The sequence below is a fragment of the Thunnus maccoyii genome, chromosome 19, assembly GCF_910596095.1.
Source record: "Thunnus maccoyii chromosome 19, fThuMac1.1, whole genome shotgun sequence".
Lineage (NCBI taxonomy): Eukaryota > Metazoa > Chordata > Actinopteri > Scombriformes > Scombridae > Thunnus > Thunnus maccoyii.
In genome coordinates this window covers 2,097,196-2,114,450 of record NC_056551.1, presented here as the reverse complement: position 1 = coordinate 2,114,450, position 17,255 = coordinate 2,097,196, and the positions used below count along the sequence as shown (strand labels likewise).

General features: G+C 38.3%; 2 protein-coding genes across 2 annotated transcripts in view; one reads left to right on the top strand and one right to left on the bottom strand.

Moving 5' to 3' along the window:
• Positions 1-738: 738 nt before the first annotated feature.
• derl2 (derlin 2) lies at positions 739-9,713 on the bottom strand. The gene is made up of 7 exons (XM_042394601.1): positions 9,562-9,713; positions 6,297-6,362; positions 5,770-5,843; positions 4,986-5,079; positions 3,520-3,715; positions 3,293-3,383; positions 739-1,291 (listed from the first exon to the last, which is right to left on the bottom strand). Exons 1-7 carry the CDS (start codon positions 9,652-9,654, stop codon positions 1,186-1,188), a joined length of 720 nt encoding a protein of 239 aa, XP_042250535.1. The 5' UTR covers positions 9,655-9,713; the 3' UTR covers positions 739-1,185.
• The window catches only part of LOC121885285 (rapamycin-insensitive companion of mTOR-like), a 46,701-nt gene continuing 39,122 nt past the window's right edge, over positions 9,677-17,255 (top strand). The window contains exon 1 of the mRNA XM_042394600.1: positions 9,677-9,748. The gene's annotated coding sequence lies outside the window, so the exon portion shown is untranslated. The remainder of the gene's footprint in view (positions 9,749-17,255) is intronic.

Below are 17,255 nucleotides of genomic sequence, written 5' to 3'. Positions count from 1 at the left end.
ATCTGAAAAAAACAGGTGAACACAGGAAAACTAGAAAATGGCAAACAAGCTGGTAGACTGAGGAGCACAAGTCTTGTGAATAAAAAGCCCTTGGTGACTGCACAGCAAGTCAAGAATGCATTCCAGGGTGTAGGCGTACATTTCCTTGTTAATGACCAGGAGAAGGCTTGATGACCAGATCTCAGTCCGATTGAGCTGCAATCCACCAGCTGAAGACCAGATTAAAGGCAGAGAGAGCCCACAACGAGCAAGAGCTGATGGTTTCTGCAGTGAAGGCCTGGGAGAGCAACACAGGAGAAGATACAAAGCTGTTGTCTTTGGCTCCAAGACTTCAGGCATTGACTTCAAAGGATTTTCCATGATATGGTCATTTTGTTTGACTTCATGTGTATTTGCCCAATTACGTTTGAACTCCTAAACATTGGGCACCATGTGTTAAAAGGACTATATCTCCCATACACTTCTTTCTATAATGATGTAAGCCTCAAATTAAATCTGAAACTTGGCACTTTAATGTAGTATTAATTACTATATTTCAAGTTGAATGCACTGAACAAAAACTGTGTAACCTACTATAACTGACCTGCTGTGTAGAGAGAATGAGGTTCCCTTCCATAATCCATAAAACAATTTTCTGCTGAGCATAATGTTATGTGTATGGCTCAATTCTACTAATAAGTTGAGACTTCTTTGGTTTCATGCAGTACTACAACAGTCAAAAGAGATGAAACCAAAGCATCATTTGCCACACACATTTATTCTTTAAAAAAGTGAAATGAAAGAAAAAAAGCACTCTCCATCTGAATAAATTCATTTCGATAATATTTTACTGCTGTCATTTTTTGACTCTTTTATATGACAGTTGTTGTATTGTCAATTTTTTTTTTTTCCCGAGATGAAGACAAACATCAACCAAGCCATAAGGCTCACCGTCCATCCAAAGCTTGTGTCCTCTAAAATAGTCTTAGAGCAACAATCTGGCATCAAGAAGAGTTTCTGAGGATGATTTAAGCCCATATACAAAGACAACAGATGGTTATCTCCAGACAAGTTCTGGTTGTTTGGCATTCTTCATCCAGAACTAAACAAACACGTCAAGAACAAAGACCATGTTCGTCCCCTTCATCTCTCGGAGGGAATGTCCTTGAAAGTGACCTGACAATCAGGGATGATCTCGGGGTGTATTTAACCTCCAAGGCGTTGTCCCTCCCCCCAGGCAAAACCTCCCGGGCGCTCCTCAGGCAGGGGGTTGTAGTTGGCATCTTCCTCTGGAGTGTCAAACAGCATCTTTCTGTGGGAGACACACAGAGGAGGATGATGCAGGATTTCTTAAGACATACAGAAGTGTTCATAATTGATGTGATGATTCTTTAGGCCGACATCTATGTAAATAAAGACAATACATCTCTGCGTGACTGTTAGTGTTGGTGGTTTGGGGCTTTGGAATGGTAAATGGTAGATGGACTGTACTTGTATAGCGCCTTTCTAGTCTTCTGCCCACTCAAAGCGCTTTTTATCATACGCTGATGGCAGGGGAGGCTACCATGCAAGGTTCCAACGTGCCCATCAGAGGGAATCTAATCATTCACCCACATTCACACACTGATGGCACAGCCATCAGCAGCAATTCGGGGTTCAGTATCTTGCCCGATCTTCCGATTGGTGGACAACCTGCTCTACCTCCTGATCCACAGCTGCCCCATTAAGAGTTGCCATGTTGATCAGTCTCTCTATCAAACACTCTGATCCAGATCAAAACATCTGGACTACTAGCCAGATAAAAAATAGATTTTTGTGGGCATTTTGTATCTACACGACAGAGTAGAGAGGGCAGGGAGCGAGGGAGAGTGTTCCCCAGCTGGATTTTAAATGGGGACGTTGTGGTTCATTGGTTGGTGTCTTAACCCATAAGTCACGGGGGAGCTCCTTCTGGCCAGATTTAGCATGTCTTTTAATGGTCCCAAAAGGATGATTCCTTATGTTTTGGTGAGCCTGTGACCTTTCATCAAGCACAAATTTCCACTCATACACAAGAAATCTCAAAAAATCTCATTGGAAAATAGCCATGAAATTTCCTAACCAAAGTCCCTCTCTCTCTCTGCCTTCTGCTTGTGAGATTGGTTTGGCTTCCTGGCTCAGAAGCCAATAGGCATCAGGAAACTACCTACACCTGAGTAATTGAGGCATCAGCCTATTTAAGTGGCTTCATTGTTAACCTCTCTCTGTTCTCTTCCTCCAAGGCCTCCACAAGACAGATGGTTTTGTTTGTTTGCTTGTTGTTGCTTGCTTGTTTGTTTGTTTGTGATGTGCATTATGTTTGCATGCATCACACACACAATCCACGCACTGCATCCATTACTGACCTAGCTGACTAACATTATTATTATATTGTATCTTAAGTTGAACCAACAATTAACAAAAGTTAAGTGTTGGTTCATTATTATTATGAATCATTTCGATACAATAATTTTAATGGATATCATTACACACTGTTTATTTAAACATTTATTCCCCTTTTCTAAAGTTTTATTTAATTTAATTTTGGTATTTTAACCAATGACACTTTTTTTCATCAAGTTTTATTTCCTGATGTCATATTTGATAATGGAGACACCGACGTCACTCTAGTCTAGATAACAGGAACTAACTGGCTAAATTTGGTAGCAGTTGTTGAGCTTGCTTGGAGGAAAGGGGCATGTGTTGAAAGGTGAAGGGGCGATGATAACACCACTGTCATGAAAATGACATTATAAAATAAAATGCGTCTTTATAAATAGTGACATTATGAAATAAAACATACTTTTGATAAAGGCAATTTTTAAATAAAAAGGTCTATTAAGAAATAAAAATGAAGTCCTATACAACTCTGTTATTATGGAGATAAGAATGATACATTTCATAATGAGTTGAGTTTTAATGCTTTTTGAAATCACTTCACAACTTATTGGTTCATTTATAAATTTTGCAGAATTTATTCATGTGATTATATATTTCATTTTTATTTATTTCATATTGAATACTTTGGGACTACCTCCATTTTGGTCACTCTGTGAACTTTCCTCTGAAACCACCATGAGGACTAAATGTCAAATTTGTACAAAAATACAATCAAATACATCACAATCTAATAGGCAGACTGCCATGAAATTTACTTACCCATTAGCTCCCATGCAAATAAAGTTCTAACATTCATTCCTGCACTTTCAGAGTGTAAGGTGTGTTGAACATTGCATTTGCTGGAGCTGCTAGTAAAGCTTTTCACCTTAAATGTTAGAGGAAGCTAGGGACTCACATGATAGATGGGGTCTTGAGCCACCTTCCACCACCTGGCTGGTTGGGGAAAACATCCTCCAGGAAGAAGTACACATGACCAACAGCGATACCTCAAGAAAGGTAAAAAATCATTTTAACACAAGCACCATTCATACTGTACACCACCAACCATATCAGTTCCCTTCAGCCCTTTAAAACATCAGTAAGGAATAAACAACAATGACTGCAGGTGACAGTGATAGGTACCTAGAAGATCCACGATGATGGAGTTGCCCAGCAGAAGTGAGAATCCCATCAGCACCCAGGGCAGGAAGGGTGCCTGGAAATTCAGCAGCCCAAAGAAATTCATGCGAACGTTTGGGTTTCGTCGACTCCAAACGTACACCAGCATGATAGTGAAGGCTTGGCCCAGGAACACCAGACTCACAAAAGTTCCAAATATCTGAAACCTTGTTAAAGAACATGGCGAATAAATGAATTCTACTGACTGTATCATGGGGGACAAACTGGCACCATGCTGAGTTCTAACATTAAGTGATATATTTTTGGCCAGTTATTTAATGCTGCTATTATTAGTTGCATTTGTGCAGTCCGAGGTCAAAAAGCAGCTGAAGGCATGCTACTCTTATTTTAATCATATATGCTTATGGGTTTTGGTATGCTGCTGCTGTTGTAGTGGCTTATGGCACTTACATACAAACATTATGTCACTCATGCTCCTCTGACAGAAACCACCCTTTACCGGCATATACTGGTTGGGCGCCAATATTGTTTTAGTGTCATATGCCGATTCTTTGTGTAATGCCACTGACTATAGTGGTATGTCACATGACAATAACATTTCACTTTATATTCCACTGGCACATACCTCTCCCCACCACCACATGATGATTATTACTGATATATACTGCTGCTGTGCTGATGATATGCCTAATAAAGAACAAATCACCACAAGGTTCACATCTGTGACTTTGAGTGAAATGTCTACTAAAAATGAAAACTACTCCACAGATTGCCATGAAGTTTAGTATAGGCATTTATGTCCCTTTCAGGATGAATTTTAATAACTCTAGCGGCCCCTGAAACTTTTCATCTAGCGCCAACATCAGGTCAAAATATGTCCAATACCTTTGTTTATGACAAATACCTGCAAAAAAACAGTAACATTCCCATAAACCTCAGCTGTACTTGGTGTAGAGCTAACTAGGACATGTTACCATTGTCACTGTGACCCTTTTAGTATGCTGATGTCAGCATTTAGCTTAAAGCACAACTGTGCTTGACTACAGTCTCACAGAGCTGCTAGTGTAGCTGTAGACTTTTGAGGCTTGTTGAGGCTCTTGAGCTCTGTGAGCTGCAGAACAGATAAATATGAATACCAAACAAAATATGAGGAAAAAAATAGGAAAACTAAATAAAAAACAGGTTTACGGAGGTTAGTAGTGCTGATGTGAAAAGGGTTCTAGTAACGTGTACAGTCGTATTGCATATTTGTTTGATAAAGAGACAAAAATGCAAGAACATCAACCAGTTGTTACACAAATCCTACATTCTTCTTCTTTCTGCCTTAAATTTTTCTGCCAAGCTATACCAGAGAGCTGTCAATGTTGAGGTCAGTATAAGTAATAAATGACATACTGGTCATTGAATTGTTCAACAAGGATCTCATTATCTGTATATTAAAATGCTTTTCACTTTCATGGGAAGGATACAGTCATCAGAAGCCCACCAAAGAGGAACATGAAGACAAAGTCAGCCGTGCGTCCCCTGAAAGAGCCTTCCTCTAGCATCCGACAGTATCTGTACCTGAAAGCAGATGGTTAAGGAAATGTACACAGAAAGTCTGCCAGAACCGTTTGACGGATTTCCTCATCATCTACATAACGAAGAACTGCCACAGCATATGTGTTTGTCACTGGTTTGAATGATTGAGAAGATTGAGTAGAAGTTTCTCAATGTTGTATACTATAAAGATTGCAAAATTTGTGGCGGCTGTGGCTCAGGAGATAGAGTGGGTCGTCCACTAATCAGAAGATCAGCGGTTCGATCCCCGGCTCTTCCAGTCCCCATGTTGAAGTGTCCTTGGGCAAGATACTGAACCCCAAATTGCTCCCGAAGGCTGTGCCATCGGTGAGTGATTGTGTGTGTGAATGAGTATTAAATTAGATCTCCTGATGAGCTGGTTGGCAACTTGCATGGCAGCCTCTGCTTGCAATGTAAGAATGTGTGTGTGATAGGGTGAATGTAGCGTAAAGCACTTTGAGTGGTCGGAAGACTAGAAAATATATAAAATGTAGCCCATTTTACCATTTGTGGTTTGTGATATTGGGTTATATAAATAAAAAACTGACATGACTCCATTTATATATAAAGACAACATTTTACTGTGAAGTTGCATCATCCCATCTCTGAAAACACGTATCCCTTGTGAAACAGAAAGTATGTAAACTCACTTCACATGATAAATGCAATGAAACTGAGAACTGAGAAGGATACAAAAAAATCATATTGAACAGGAAATTGAAGCCAACTGGACCAAAAAACAGGAAGTTGGTTATTAGCCGCCATACCTACAAAGAGAGAGAGAACATTCAGCTGTACGTAACATACAAGCATACAGTAGAATAAACAAATCCAGAGGTCATTTCCTTAATTAGAGTGATTAGAGGCTTTGTTTAACTGCAGAATGTCCAGCAGTTAGTCAACATACTGAAGTGAGGCAGGCCGCATGATGTGAATGATAACTATTTATGCAGTTATTATAAGAGACCCGTTCCTTGTGCAAGCCATCCCACCTTAGGACAACAGAGCTAATTATATTTGATTTATAAAATGATGTGCAAAAACCGTTGACAATCCATGTGGTAGATGTCTGTTCTCATTAAAAAAAACCACTTGTTGCCCAAATAAGTCAGGTAGCTGAGATAATTGAGGCTGTGAAGTATGTGAAATGGTATGTGCCCTGACACTAACCCCTGAGGATGAGGATGAGCGGATGAGATGAGATGAGCCAGATTACTCACCTGGTAATTCCTTAGAATCAAATCCGGATTGAAGTATAGCTGAAAGGGTGTGATGATCTCTAGTTGCTGTGAGAAGAAGACAACAAAAGACAATGTTATAGACGGTAACAATAATAATAAAGAACTTCGCAAAATGATCCAGATGTGACAAACATCTTTTCCTGGCTGAGCTCTTGAGATAAGACATTTACACTGAATGATACGCGGGAATTTAACGGAAGCTACTTCTCTACATGGAAATGGAGTTTCAGTTTGTACATTTGTGGTGTATTATTTGGATACATGTAACGACATTAGAAGAGTGCTTCTGCTTTAAATCAATATTCAGTCATAAACTTGGTACATGGTGTTTACACATAACCTCAGTAAGAGAATATTTGAATATGTGAATATAAATGGACTCACTGTTGACTCATAAAATCCAACTGTCATTACTTTGTTTAACCAAAACACACTGAAATCTCTCTGTTAAAACCTATGACTAGATGTGTCCGTCAACATTACAGATTCCACATCTGCACGCATCTGCATGAAACTAATGTCTTTAATGCATTACAGTTATTCATGATCATTTTTGTGAAATATCAACTTCACAAGACAATATGGATTTTTTTATTACCCGATGCATCAGAAAAGAGCACTAGCCTTTGAAGAGCTGCCAACTGCATGAAGCTAAAGTGCAGCCTATCAGTGTAGAGAATTTTCAGTGGCGTGGTGGAAACTGTGACACCTTACAAGAAAAACAGTTTACCTCTGAATATTGTAATACACGAAGTGCATGCGGTTTATGGTCGAGCGCAGTGTCACGTTTGTGCATCAGAAACGGAAGGTGGAATAGTGAACGTGTTCTTACCCGTTTTGACGCAATAAGTCTGAGGTGACCAAACAAGTGCAAATGAAACACTTTCTCACTTTTGGGTGTTTTGTTTTATTAAGAGTTCCCTCAATAAAATCACCATTGACTAAACAAGCAGACAGCCTTGAATAAATTCTCAGCCTAATCCACTCCACCTCCGGTTTCTCTTGTGGAACCATATGCAAAGTAGGGAGTATCACTTCTCCTCAGGACAGAATGAAAGTCGACTAAAAAAACCACGGTTGTATGAACACTTCAGAGAAGAGTACAGAGAAAATGAGGCCAGAGTTTCAATTGTGTGACCAATTAGCCAGCTTATTAATGTAAAGGTTGATGCAAGTTCAATTAGATTAAGACTAAATTTCATTATTCCTCAGTTGCAAATGACTCCATTAACCCCCCACTAAAAATAAAGGTCATTATGCATGACAGCTTCTGTCCTGTGAATTATATTACAGACAGAGTTCATTGAGAGAAATAGGAAAATATCAAAGTGTCTTGTTGTCTTATTGTGGTATAGTGAATGATGAAACCGGAGTACAGTCAAGTGATACAACTTTCTTATCCTTATTATCAGACTGTGACACCCAAAATATCCTCACATTACCTGTAGATACATTGCATCAAAAGTTATAGGATATTTGCGCTGCACAGACATACAAAAACACAATACCAACAGTATGACAACAGCACCACCACTTATGGGATGCAACCAAAACTTCCTTTACATCTTAACAACAGTCACAGTATGTTTCTATAGTTATGGGAACCCAATGCAAAAACCCTAGCAGCCTGTATATAAGACCCAGGTACCTGTTTAACACTAAATCTGCAACACACAAGATCATTCCCTCTCACATTCATTTGGACACGTTGAACTAATCAGAATAAACACCACACTTGTGACCTGAGTATGAGCCTTCGAGAGGACTGCAGGACTCACAAATTTATCTGTAGTTTGCCAGTGACAATCATTAATAAAACAGGACGCTGGCACCTTTTTGTAAACAGTGCTAGCGAATCAATTTGTGAAATGGGCTCCTGAAACACTCTGGCTGATTCCCCTGTGCAGCACCTGCTTCTTCAAGTCATACATGCTCTGCACCGACACCAAAACTTCAGTGTACATACAGATCATCCTCTCAGGGTTGTGTGTACGTCATCATTTTGAATGGTTGTCAATATCTCTATCTCTCTCCGTCCCTCTATCTATATTATCATTATTCAGTGAGTCAGAGAGAAATATTTATTTGACAGATGGAATTACTGGTTACCTATGGGATTAAGGACAGAGTTACAGTTTTTCAAGTCTGTCTTAAAACAACAGTCAGGAGCCTGAATGAACATTGAAACATATTTTTCTTGCTCTAATCATTCCTCCTGTTCATACTGATCATTAGAAGATCCCTTCATAATGCACTTACAATGTAAGTGATGGGGGACAAAATCCACAGTCCTCCCTCTGTGTAAAAATGGATTTAAAAGTTTATCTAAAGCTAAAATGAAGCTTTCAAAGTCTTCTTAGTGCCAAAGTCCCTCTTTTTGTTACTATACTTCCACCGCAGCTCAGCAGAGAAACACTGTCCGAGGAAACACAAAGAGGGAATTTGATGCTAAAAAGACTGTAAATGTGTCAGATATCCACTTGATGTGACTAACTCAGACTGATGAAGCCTCATATAAGCTTCAGATACACTTTTAAATGACACTTTTAAATGGACAAACTGGATTTTGGCCTCAATCACTTACAAGCACATTTGGAGGGGATCTTTTAATAGCCGGTATGAACAGGAGGAATGATTACGGCGAGGAAAACCTCTTTCACTGTTCATATGGACATCTCACCGTTATTTTAAGAAAGCGAGACGAGAAGAAATGCGATAATATATGATCAATTTCTAACAAATGTTGCATTCTTATTGATTAAACTGCCCACCACTGTTATTGTCATTTATAGATAGATAGATAATGTGCATGCATGTAATGTTTATAATGTAAGTTTACCATGATACGGTACTAGATCATTCGGGAGGATTTTTAGCAGGTTTCCTCTTGAGAGAAGAGAACTGTTACCTGGCAGCATTAACAGGAAAACACATAATAGCCGTGTCGCCATTCTGTAATCTGCCAAACTACGGAAACGCAACTTACCGGGCGCCTTCAGTTTTGGTTCACGTATTAAAATAAAGTCCGTCGGCTCCGGAGACAGGCAGCTCGGCTTTCAGCTTATTTTGTAACTTCAATCAGAGCGTTAACATCCTGGATAACCGGGTTTGGACACGTATCCTTCTCAGAGGAGCTATAGCTAAAGCATCGAGCTAGTAGCAAAGTAAACAGGTTACCTTAACTCCGTTAAGCGACACCAAGCTTTGCCCTAGCCAACACGGTGAGCTTATGAATTTGTCTTACCACTGCAGCAGTTGTGAGGACACAGGCGGTTGTATATGCCCTGGTAACAACAGGGATCTGTAAATACTCCTGCTGTAAGGTCTGGTAAGCCATTTTGGACAGACTGAAAGCTTCCGGCACTTTGTTGACACGTCATTCACAAGGCGAATGGTGTTGCGTTCACCCACGTGGGATGCTGTTACGTCAGGTATTAAAATTCTGCTGTTATTTGCCAGAATATTAACCAACCAGAAATATTATCCATCAAACAACTCCACCAGAATTGTATATAGGGAATTCACATCCTTTTTTGAGTATAAAAAATAAGAATAAATATGTAACGGAGATAATCCGGATTGCACAATTAGTAAAACTGCTTCGGTATTTGTTTGGAATAATCTGTAAACAAAAAAAAAACCATGTTTATTACTAAAATATTTTTTTGTTTCAAATAATATGTAGTTGTTATTATTATTATTATTATTATTATTATTATTATTATTATTATTATTATTATTATTATTATTATTGTTAGCTAATGAAATGTCTGTAAAGAAAATGTATATTATTAATCTTATTTCTTTATTAGCAGAATTCCATATACACGCCAGCAAATTTGCAATACAGAAACCCAACTTTACTTTCTTCATGTCCTACTTAAAATCCTACTGGACAATCTAAAATACCGCACAAACTATAAAGCTGTGAATACTAGAGCCTTGGTCCATTTTTAAATCTGTACTAATGGCAAACTTCCCAATTTAAATATTGTATGAAGCCTTGTAATGAATTTGATTTATAATTAATTTAAATTAGTTTTGTTTATGTCTGCTCTTTATTTTTATTTATTTATTGATGTATTATCTTGTCTTATTTATTTACTGGGACCAGTGTACAGTGTTAAACATAAATGTTACCATTTGATGTATTGTACCAGAGTTAGCTTATAGCTCATTTTCATCTGCAGTCCCTTCAGTAGATCACAATTAAAACATATAACAGCACAATAACAAACAATACAAAGCAAAAAACACACAGGACACATAATACGAAATACAAAGCTACACACAATAGCACATCACATACACCCACAATGTCAACTAGAAATTAATAATGTAAGCTTGTCAAATTAAAAGCAAGATAATTTGCGTTCATGAGAAGACCTCAGCTAAATAGCTTCACTTTGACTTTTACAACCAGATAATCAACATTTTTACTACAATCATCTACCGAAACACTGTGGAGAATTGCATGGGAGCAAAGCACCTCTGGCAGCTTAAACTATATTAAACCAATTGCAAATTATATCATTAATGTGCCAAATTGAGCAGAACCCCTTCATGATTAATAACATATCTTAAACTTAAAGAAAATGTGGAGGCGTCATTAAAGTGACTTTAACCAGTAACACACACAGCTTACATTATGAGCTGCTTTCCTGGACTATGATGAAGCCAGGCCCTACACTACAGATGGTTAGTTGTGGTAATAGTCAGGCTAATGTCAACTGTGTGCTACAGTACAAGCTCTAACGTCAGGCATTAGCCAGACTGAGCATCCCAGCAGCTAACCTCTGCTTCCTATTAGCGAGCTAATGTAATGCGAATCAAACAGTTTGTCAAACTCAACAGTACAGTATCTATTTTAAAGTCATTTAAACTCAGGATTCATTTTAACCAAATACTTTAAAAAAGTGCTTACATGCAACATCGAGACAAATATTGCTAATGTTAAATGCTTGGAGCCACTTGGCATTTTCAAATGTATTTTCTCCATATCGGTATACCTACGCTTGCTGGATTCTTCAATATATTAAAGTTTGATAGACAACATTGTATAAAACCTTAGAAAAGCCAACAAACTTTTTAAAAGATCCTTAAGGCCTCTTACTGCTGTAAAGTCCTCCCGCCCTCTCACCTTTACTGACTGCCAAAAGTAGACTACGCACATGTGCAATGCACATGTTCATGTAAAAACAACATGAAGAAGACCAACTTTCGCTGTTAAGGTCATGTGATTTCCTGTCACCTGCGGACAGCAGACAACTGTCTGCCATTTTGTCTGCATCCAGGTACAGCTTTAAATGGTTTTACTCTTTTGTCATGTTAAAAATATATGTCTGAAAACACTGCTCAAATGTATTTGATTATTGGCTCAAAAGTTTTGAAAAAATAATCTTGGGTAGGCTGAAATGAGAAAGATGTCAATAATTTTATTTGATTGACTTAAAAAAAAAGTGAAAATGACCAGACAAAATCACAATTTTATTATATAATACCTAAACCTGCAAATGACAAAACACGCTGGGCGTAAAACTTTGTAATAAGTCATCCTTTATAAAGGGTTTGTAAGTGCTAATTAATGGCTTTAATAATAATCAAAGTCCAAGAAAATATTCAGCCGTAAGCTATTATTAGGAACAAGTTTTTGGTTACCAGATTGTGAAAAATTCCTCTAGCTGTGGCTGTGGAAGACCCTCTTGTGGACAACTTTCCATATGGAAAAACTTGCAGACAAATATGGAAAGCTACAGCTTTGGATCAACTGTAACTGCCCTGTTTTATGTTATTGTATACCGACCACCAAAACCCAATCATGCCTTTTTAACCAAACTCTCCAACACGGCTTGTGTCAATGTCATGTCAACGTCATCCATTGTACTTGATTATGATAAGGTAGTAATGGCAGGTAGTTTTAATGTCCACACAGTTGATAGTGCTTCTTCCTATAGGCCACCTTGTAGTTTTTAAACATTCACAGTTTTTCAATTTACAGAACATTTCAAACTCCACACATAATCGTGGGAACATTTTAGATTTGATTTTTACCCTGGGCCTAAGTATAAATTCACTGTGCCTGGAGGATATTTTTATCACACACCATAAGTCCAATGTTTTTGATACTGTCCTCCAATACCACCATCATAAATGCTAATATTGTCATACTCATCGGCTGATATTTCTTTGCTCCGTTTTCACCTCCATGACACTGAACTTATCCCCATTTTCTGATAATGCTTTTTGCATTGATTCTGAACAATTTTTAGATTTTTTTTGTAGACAAGATCAAGATCATCAGAGCATCAATCACAGCTCCATCCACAGATTTGTATATAATCCCATCATGCAACCATTCAGTAACACTATACCAGTCCGCACCCGCCTCTATCAATAGCTTAATGGAGACAGTGTCACATCTACAACCTTCTTTCAGTCCTTATGATTGCATTCCTTAGAAATTTCTGAAATAGGTTCTGTAGGTCCTTGGTTAGGTCCTTGGTTATTGGCCATTACTAATGCATCCCTCAACTCTGGTTGTTCCTAACTGTGTTAAGTTAGCTAATGTGCAGTCCCTGCTCAAAAATCCTGATCTGGATCCAACTTTATGTAATAATTTCAGGCCTATCTCAAAATTACCTTTTATTTCAAAGATTTTAGAAAAAGTGAAAAGTGCCACACAGTTAATTGAGAATCTAGAAGCCAACTGTAATTAAGAAAAGTTTCAGTCTGGCTTTCGTCAAAAGCACAGTACAGTGCTTGCTCTCCTAAAGGTGGCATTTTAATAAAAGCTGGCTCTGGGGACTTTTGTTGCACTTGTGTTGTTGGATCTTAGCTCGGCTTTCAATACAGTGGATCATAGAATCCTCATTGACAGGCTATGATAGTGGGTTGGCCTATCTGGTCCTACTCTTAGCTGGTTTATAGCCTATTATATTTATCAAATAGACAAGTTTCTGTTTGATGCTGCTGCCTTGAGTTATGGAGTGCCTCAAGAGTCTATTCTCGGCCCTCTTAATTTCTATTTATATGCTACTGTTGGGCCTTCTAATTCGTCGTTTTAATGTGTCTTTCCACTTTTACACAGAAAACACATAGCTGTACATTTCCGTCAAATGTGACAATCCCAGCATCTGTCTGACTTAAAGGACTGCTTGGACTCTATGAGAAGCTGGATGTCTCAAAACCTCCTTAATTTAAATGAGGATAAAACAAAGGTACTTATTTCTGGCTCTGATATGATATTATATGATATAAATATGATATAATATTTCCCTCTGAAATTTAGTGGAGTGGAAGTATAAAGTAGCATCAAATGGAAATACTCAAGTAAAGTACAAGTACCTCTACTTAGTTACTTTCCACCACTGTAAATGAGTTTAGTATAGAGAGGCAGACTAAACTGGGGAATGAACCAAAAGACAGTAATGAGCAGGTAATGTGGATAATGATAAACAGACATAATGTATTCATGCAAATGCGATTCCACAAACAATCTTTTCACAAAAACTGGTCTGAACTGAAAGAAAAGAGCCAAGTGATTTTGTATGTCAGGTTCAACTCAGCAAACAGCCTACATCCATAACTCATATAGTTTATTGACTTAGATATCATACTACAAATATACATAATAACTTTACATGATCAAATAAAAATGTCAGATCCAAACAATATTTAAATACAATTCTGTCAGCATGTTATGGGCTCGGCAGAAAGTGGTAGGATGCAGGCTTTCAATTTAAAAAAAAGTTTTTATTTATCCAAAAGTTAAAAATAACAAATGTGAGCCCCAAAACGGAACTCAAAACACAGCAGACTAATACAGTATTTTGGGTAACAATATGTTGACACACCACATTCTCATTTTAATTGAATCCTTTCACTTATCAAGCTTTATTGTCAATCCACAGTATGTGCAGGACATACAGACGAGTGAAATTTCGTTCCTCCAGGGACACAGTGCAACAAATATAGACAAGAGACAAGTGTGCACAATAAATACAGTTTATATACAGAATATAAATCTAACAATATATACATAACAATAATTATAAAAATGTTCACATTATACATTATAGATACAAAAATGTTCACATTAAGTTGTTTACTATTATATACAAAATGCAAGATATAAGTATAGTTTGGCACTGCGTGGATAGCACTGATTAAAGTGGCTTGTGCATCTGTTGTTGAGTGAGGATGAGTGGTGGAGCTGGCTCGGATGCTTTTTCCCAGACAGCAGGAGGGTAAAAAGACTGTGGGAGGGGTGACAGGGGTCACCCACAATGTTGGAAGGTGTCCAGTAGTGGGGGGAGAGGCCTGTCACTGATCAATGATCTCATTTAAGTTTACCTTCAGTTAAAGACAACTTTCATAATTAAACAACCAACACGATTTGATTTTGCGTTTAAGTGTATTTGCATTTCTTGGCACATACTGTAAGTTCCACATGAAATGTTTACTTAGTTTAAGTCACATTAATATATTTTTTCTCTGAATTACTGTGCTGAGCGTCCACCATGTAAAAGATGCAACTGATGCAATGAAGTTTAAACCTGGGCCCTGGACTTTAACAAATTCTTGTTATAGCAAGGGAAGGTTTAGGGAGACCCCCCCCCCCCCCCCTTTTTTTTTTTTTTTTTGGTGTGTTTTGCAGCTAATTTGCAAGTTCATGGTGATTTTGCTCTGTTTTCTAATATGAAGTTTTTTGCTTTCATGTAGTCTATGACATATAAACTTAGCACAAAAAGTAAGGAAATTTGTGTTTGGTAGATTATTTCTTTGTTCTAACAATGCTTCTTAGCAATAAATCTTATACTGGAAAGCCTGTTTATTTCCCTTTTAAATTGTGCCACATTTGTAAGGAACATGCATATGTGGGATGAACAGCAGAGCTGAGTATGTGGGTTGCACCCATGAAAAATTTGCCAAATCTTCTCTGCCAATGCCAAACAGCTTATTCTGCCATTGACTCTTGTTTGGTGTTTGGTGGATTGGATGATTGAAGTTTGAAGAAACAAGACATATTGGCAATTTAAAAATTTATTCATTTAACAAACAGGAGCCTCAGTAGCGTGTGGAAGAACCATACACAGCCACAACAGCCTGGCACCTCCTCCTCATGCTGGTCACCAGCCTGGTCACACACTGCTGTGGGATGGCATGTCAGTCAACTTGGTTGTGTTGGTCACTCTGGCACGAACAGCACGCCCAAGCTGATCCCACAAGTGTTCAATGGGGTTGAGGTCAGGACTGCTGGCAGGCCATTCCATCCTCTCCACTCCCAAATTCTGGAGGTAGTCTCTGATAAACCTCGCTCTGTGGGGGCGAGCGTTGTCATCTTTCAGTTCTGTCCCAGACTGTGGAGATATGGGATTGGCACTGGTTGCAGAATCTCATCTCGATATTTCTCTGCATTGAGATTGCCTCCAACGATGACAAGCCTCGTTTTTTCCAGTGAGCGAGATGCCACCCCACACAATCACACTGCCTCCACCAAAAGATGTTACTCTATTGGTGCAGCAATCAGCATAGCATTCTCCACGTCTTCTCCACACTTTGACCCTATGATCCAATTGCCGTAGGCAGAATCTGGACTCATCACTGAACATAACGTTCCTCTACATGTTCAGGTTCCAGTGTATGTGTTGCCAGCACCAACGCAAACGGGCCTGATGGTGAAGGGCAGTCATGACAGCCCTATGAGACCGGAGATTGGCTGCGTGCAGTCTGTTCCAGATTGTCTGGGTAGAAAGCCGTCGGCCATATCGTCCTGCAAACCTTGACTACGAATCTGTAGAAGACAGCCTACGTGCTGACAGGGTGAGTTAACGGTCTTCTTGGGGTGTCGTCTTCTTGGGACGCCCACTTCGCGGCCTGTCTCTGATATCCCCCCTTATATGAAACTTGGCCTTCACTTTGGAGATGGTACCAGGGCTCACTCCAAATAATGCCGCAACTTATTTTTTCTCTTTATGTTGCAAAAATTACACCCTATTGCATTAAAATATGATGTCAAACCATATTTTTACATCCTCGTTCAAACAAACAAAACAAAAACAACAGCACTCACCAATCCATCTTCTTTTATATTTTGATTGTGGACAGAAAACAAACATGTTTCAGCATAAAGCCATCATCACGCTGGAGATGGCTTTACCCTAGACTTGATTGCAACCGTGCACCCGACATTATCTTGAGATTAGGTACCAGATTAAGTACCAGTTCTACATCCTTGTTCAAACATTCTTATTAGTAAGTCTACAAATAACAGAAGAAACATTATGGGGGAATGCCCCCCTTAAGAACATTGTTAATTTACTGAAAAGACACAAGGTGTTTGAATGTGATTTCAGTGTGCACAGTATCATTATGCATAAACCAACACAGTTTGTGGGGTAATATGTTGGTATAGTGTTAAATGTAGTTCTATAGCAAATACAACCCCCCCCCACCCTCCCCCCCCAAAAAACCCAAAACAAAACAAAACAAAACAAAAAAAACACTAAAGGACATTTTAGGGGGTAAGATGCCCCCTCTAGTAATTTTGATTTTAGGTATCTACAGACTTTGTAATTAACATAATGCATACTGTCTCATCAAGAGCATTTGCTTTTATCGATTCCTTTCTTATATTGAGTTAAATAACATATATTTATTTAAAAAAGGCCAAGTTATTTTAAATTGGCAGTTTTAATGAAGTGTAGCTCTAAAGGGTTTAGACCTTAAACAAAGCAAAATAATGTTTTTTTGTCAACATTTCTACGTTTTGAAGACAGCTCAATGACTAAATTATTGTAAATTGTAGTTATATTCTTCACTAATCATATTTTTTTAAAATTTGAATGCTAATTGTAGTTAGCTTAGGTTTTGCTAACAGCAAATAAGCTAGTAGCATTATGAGTTGATTTCATGTCCTTTCATTAAAACATGATGTCA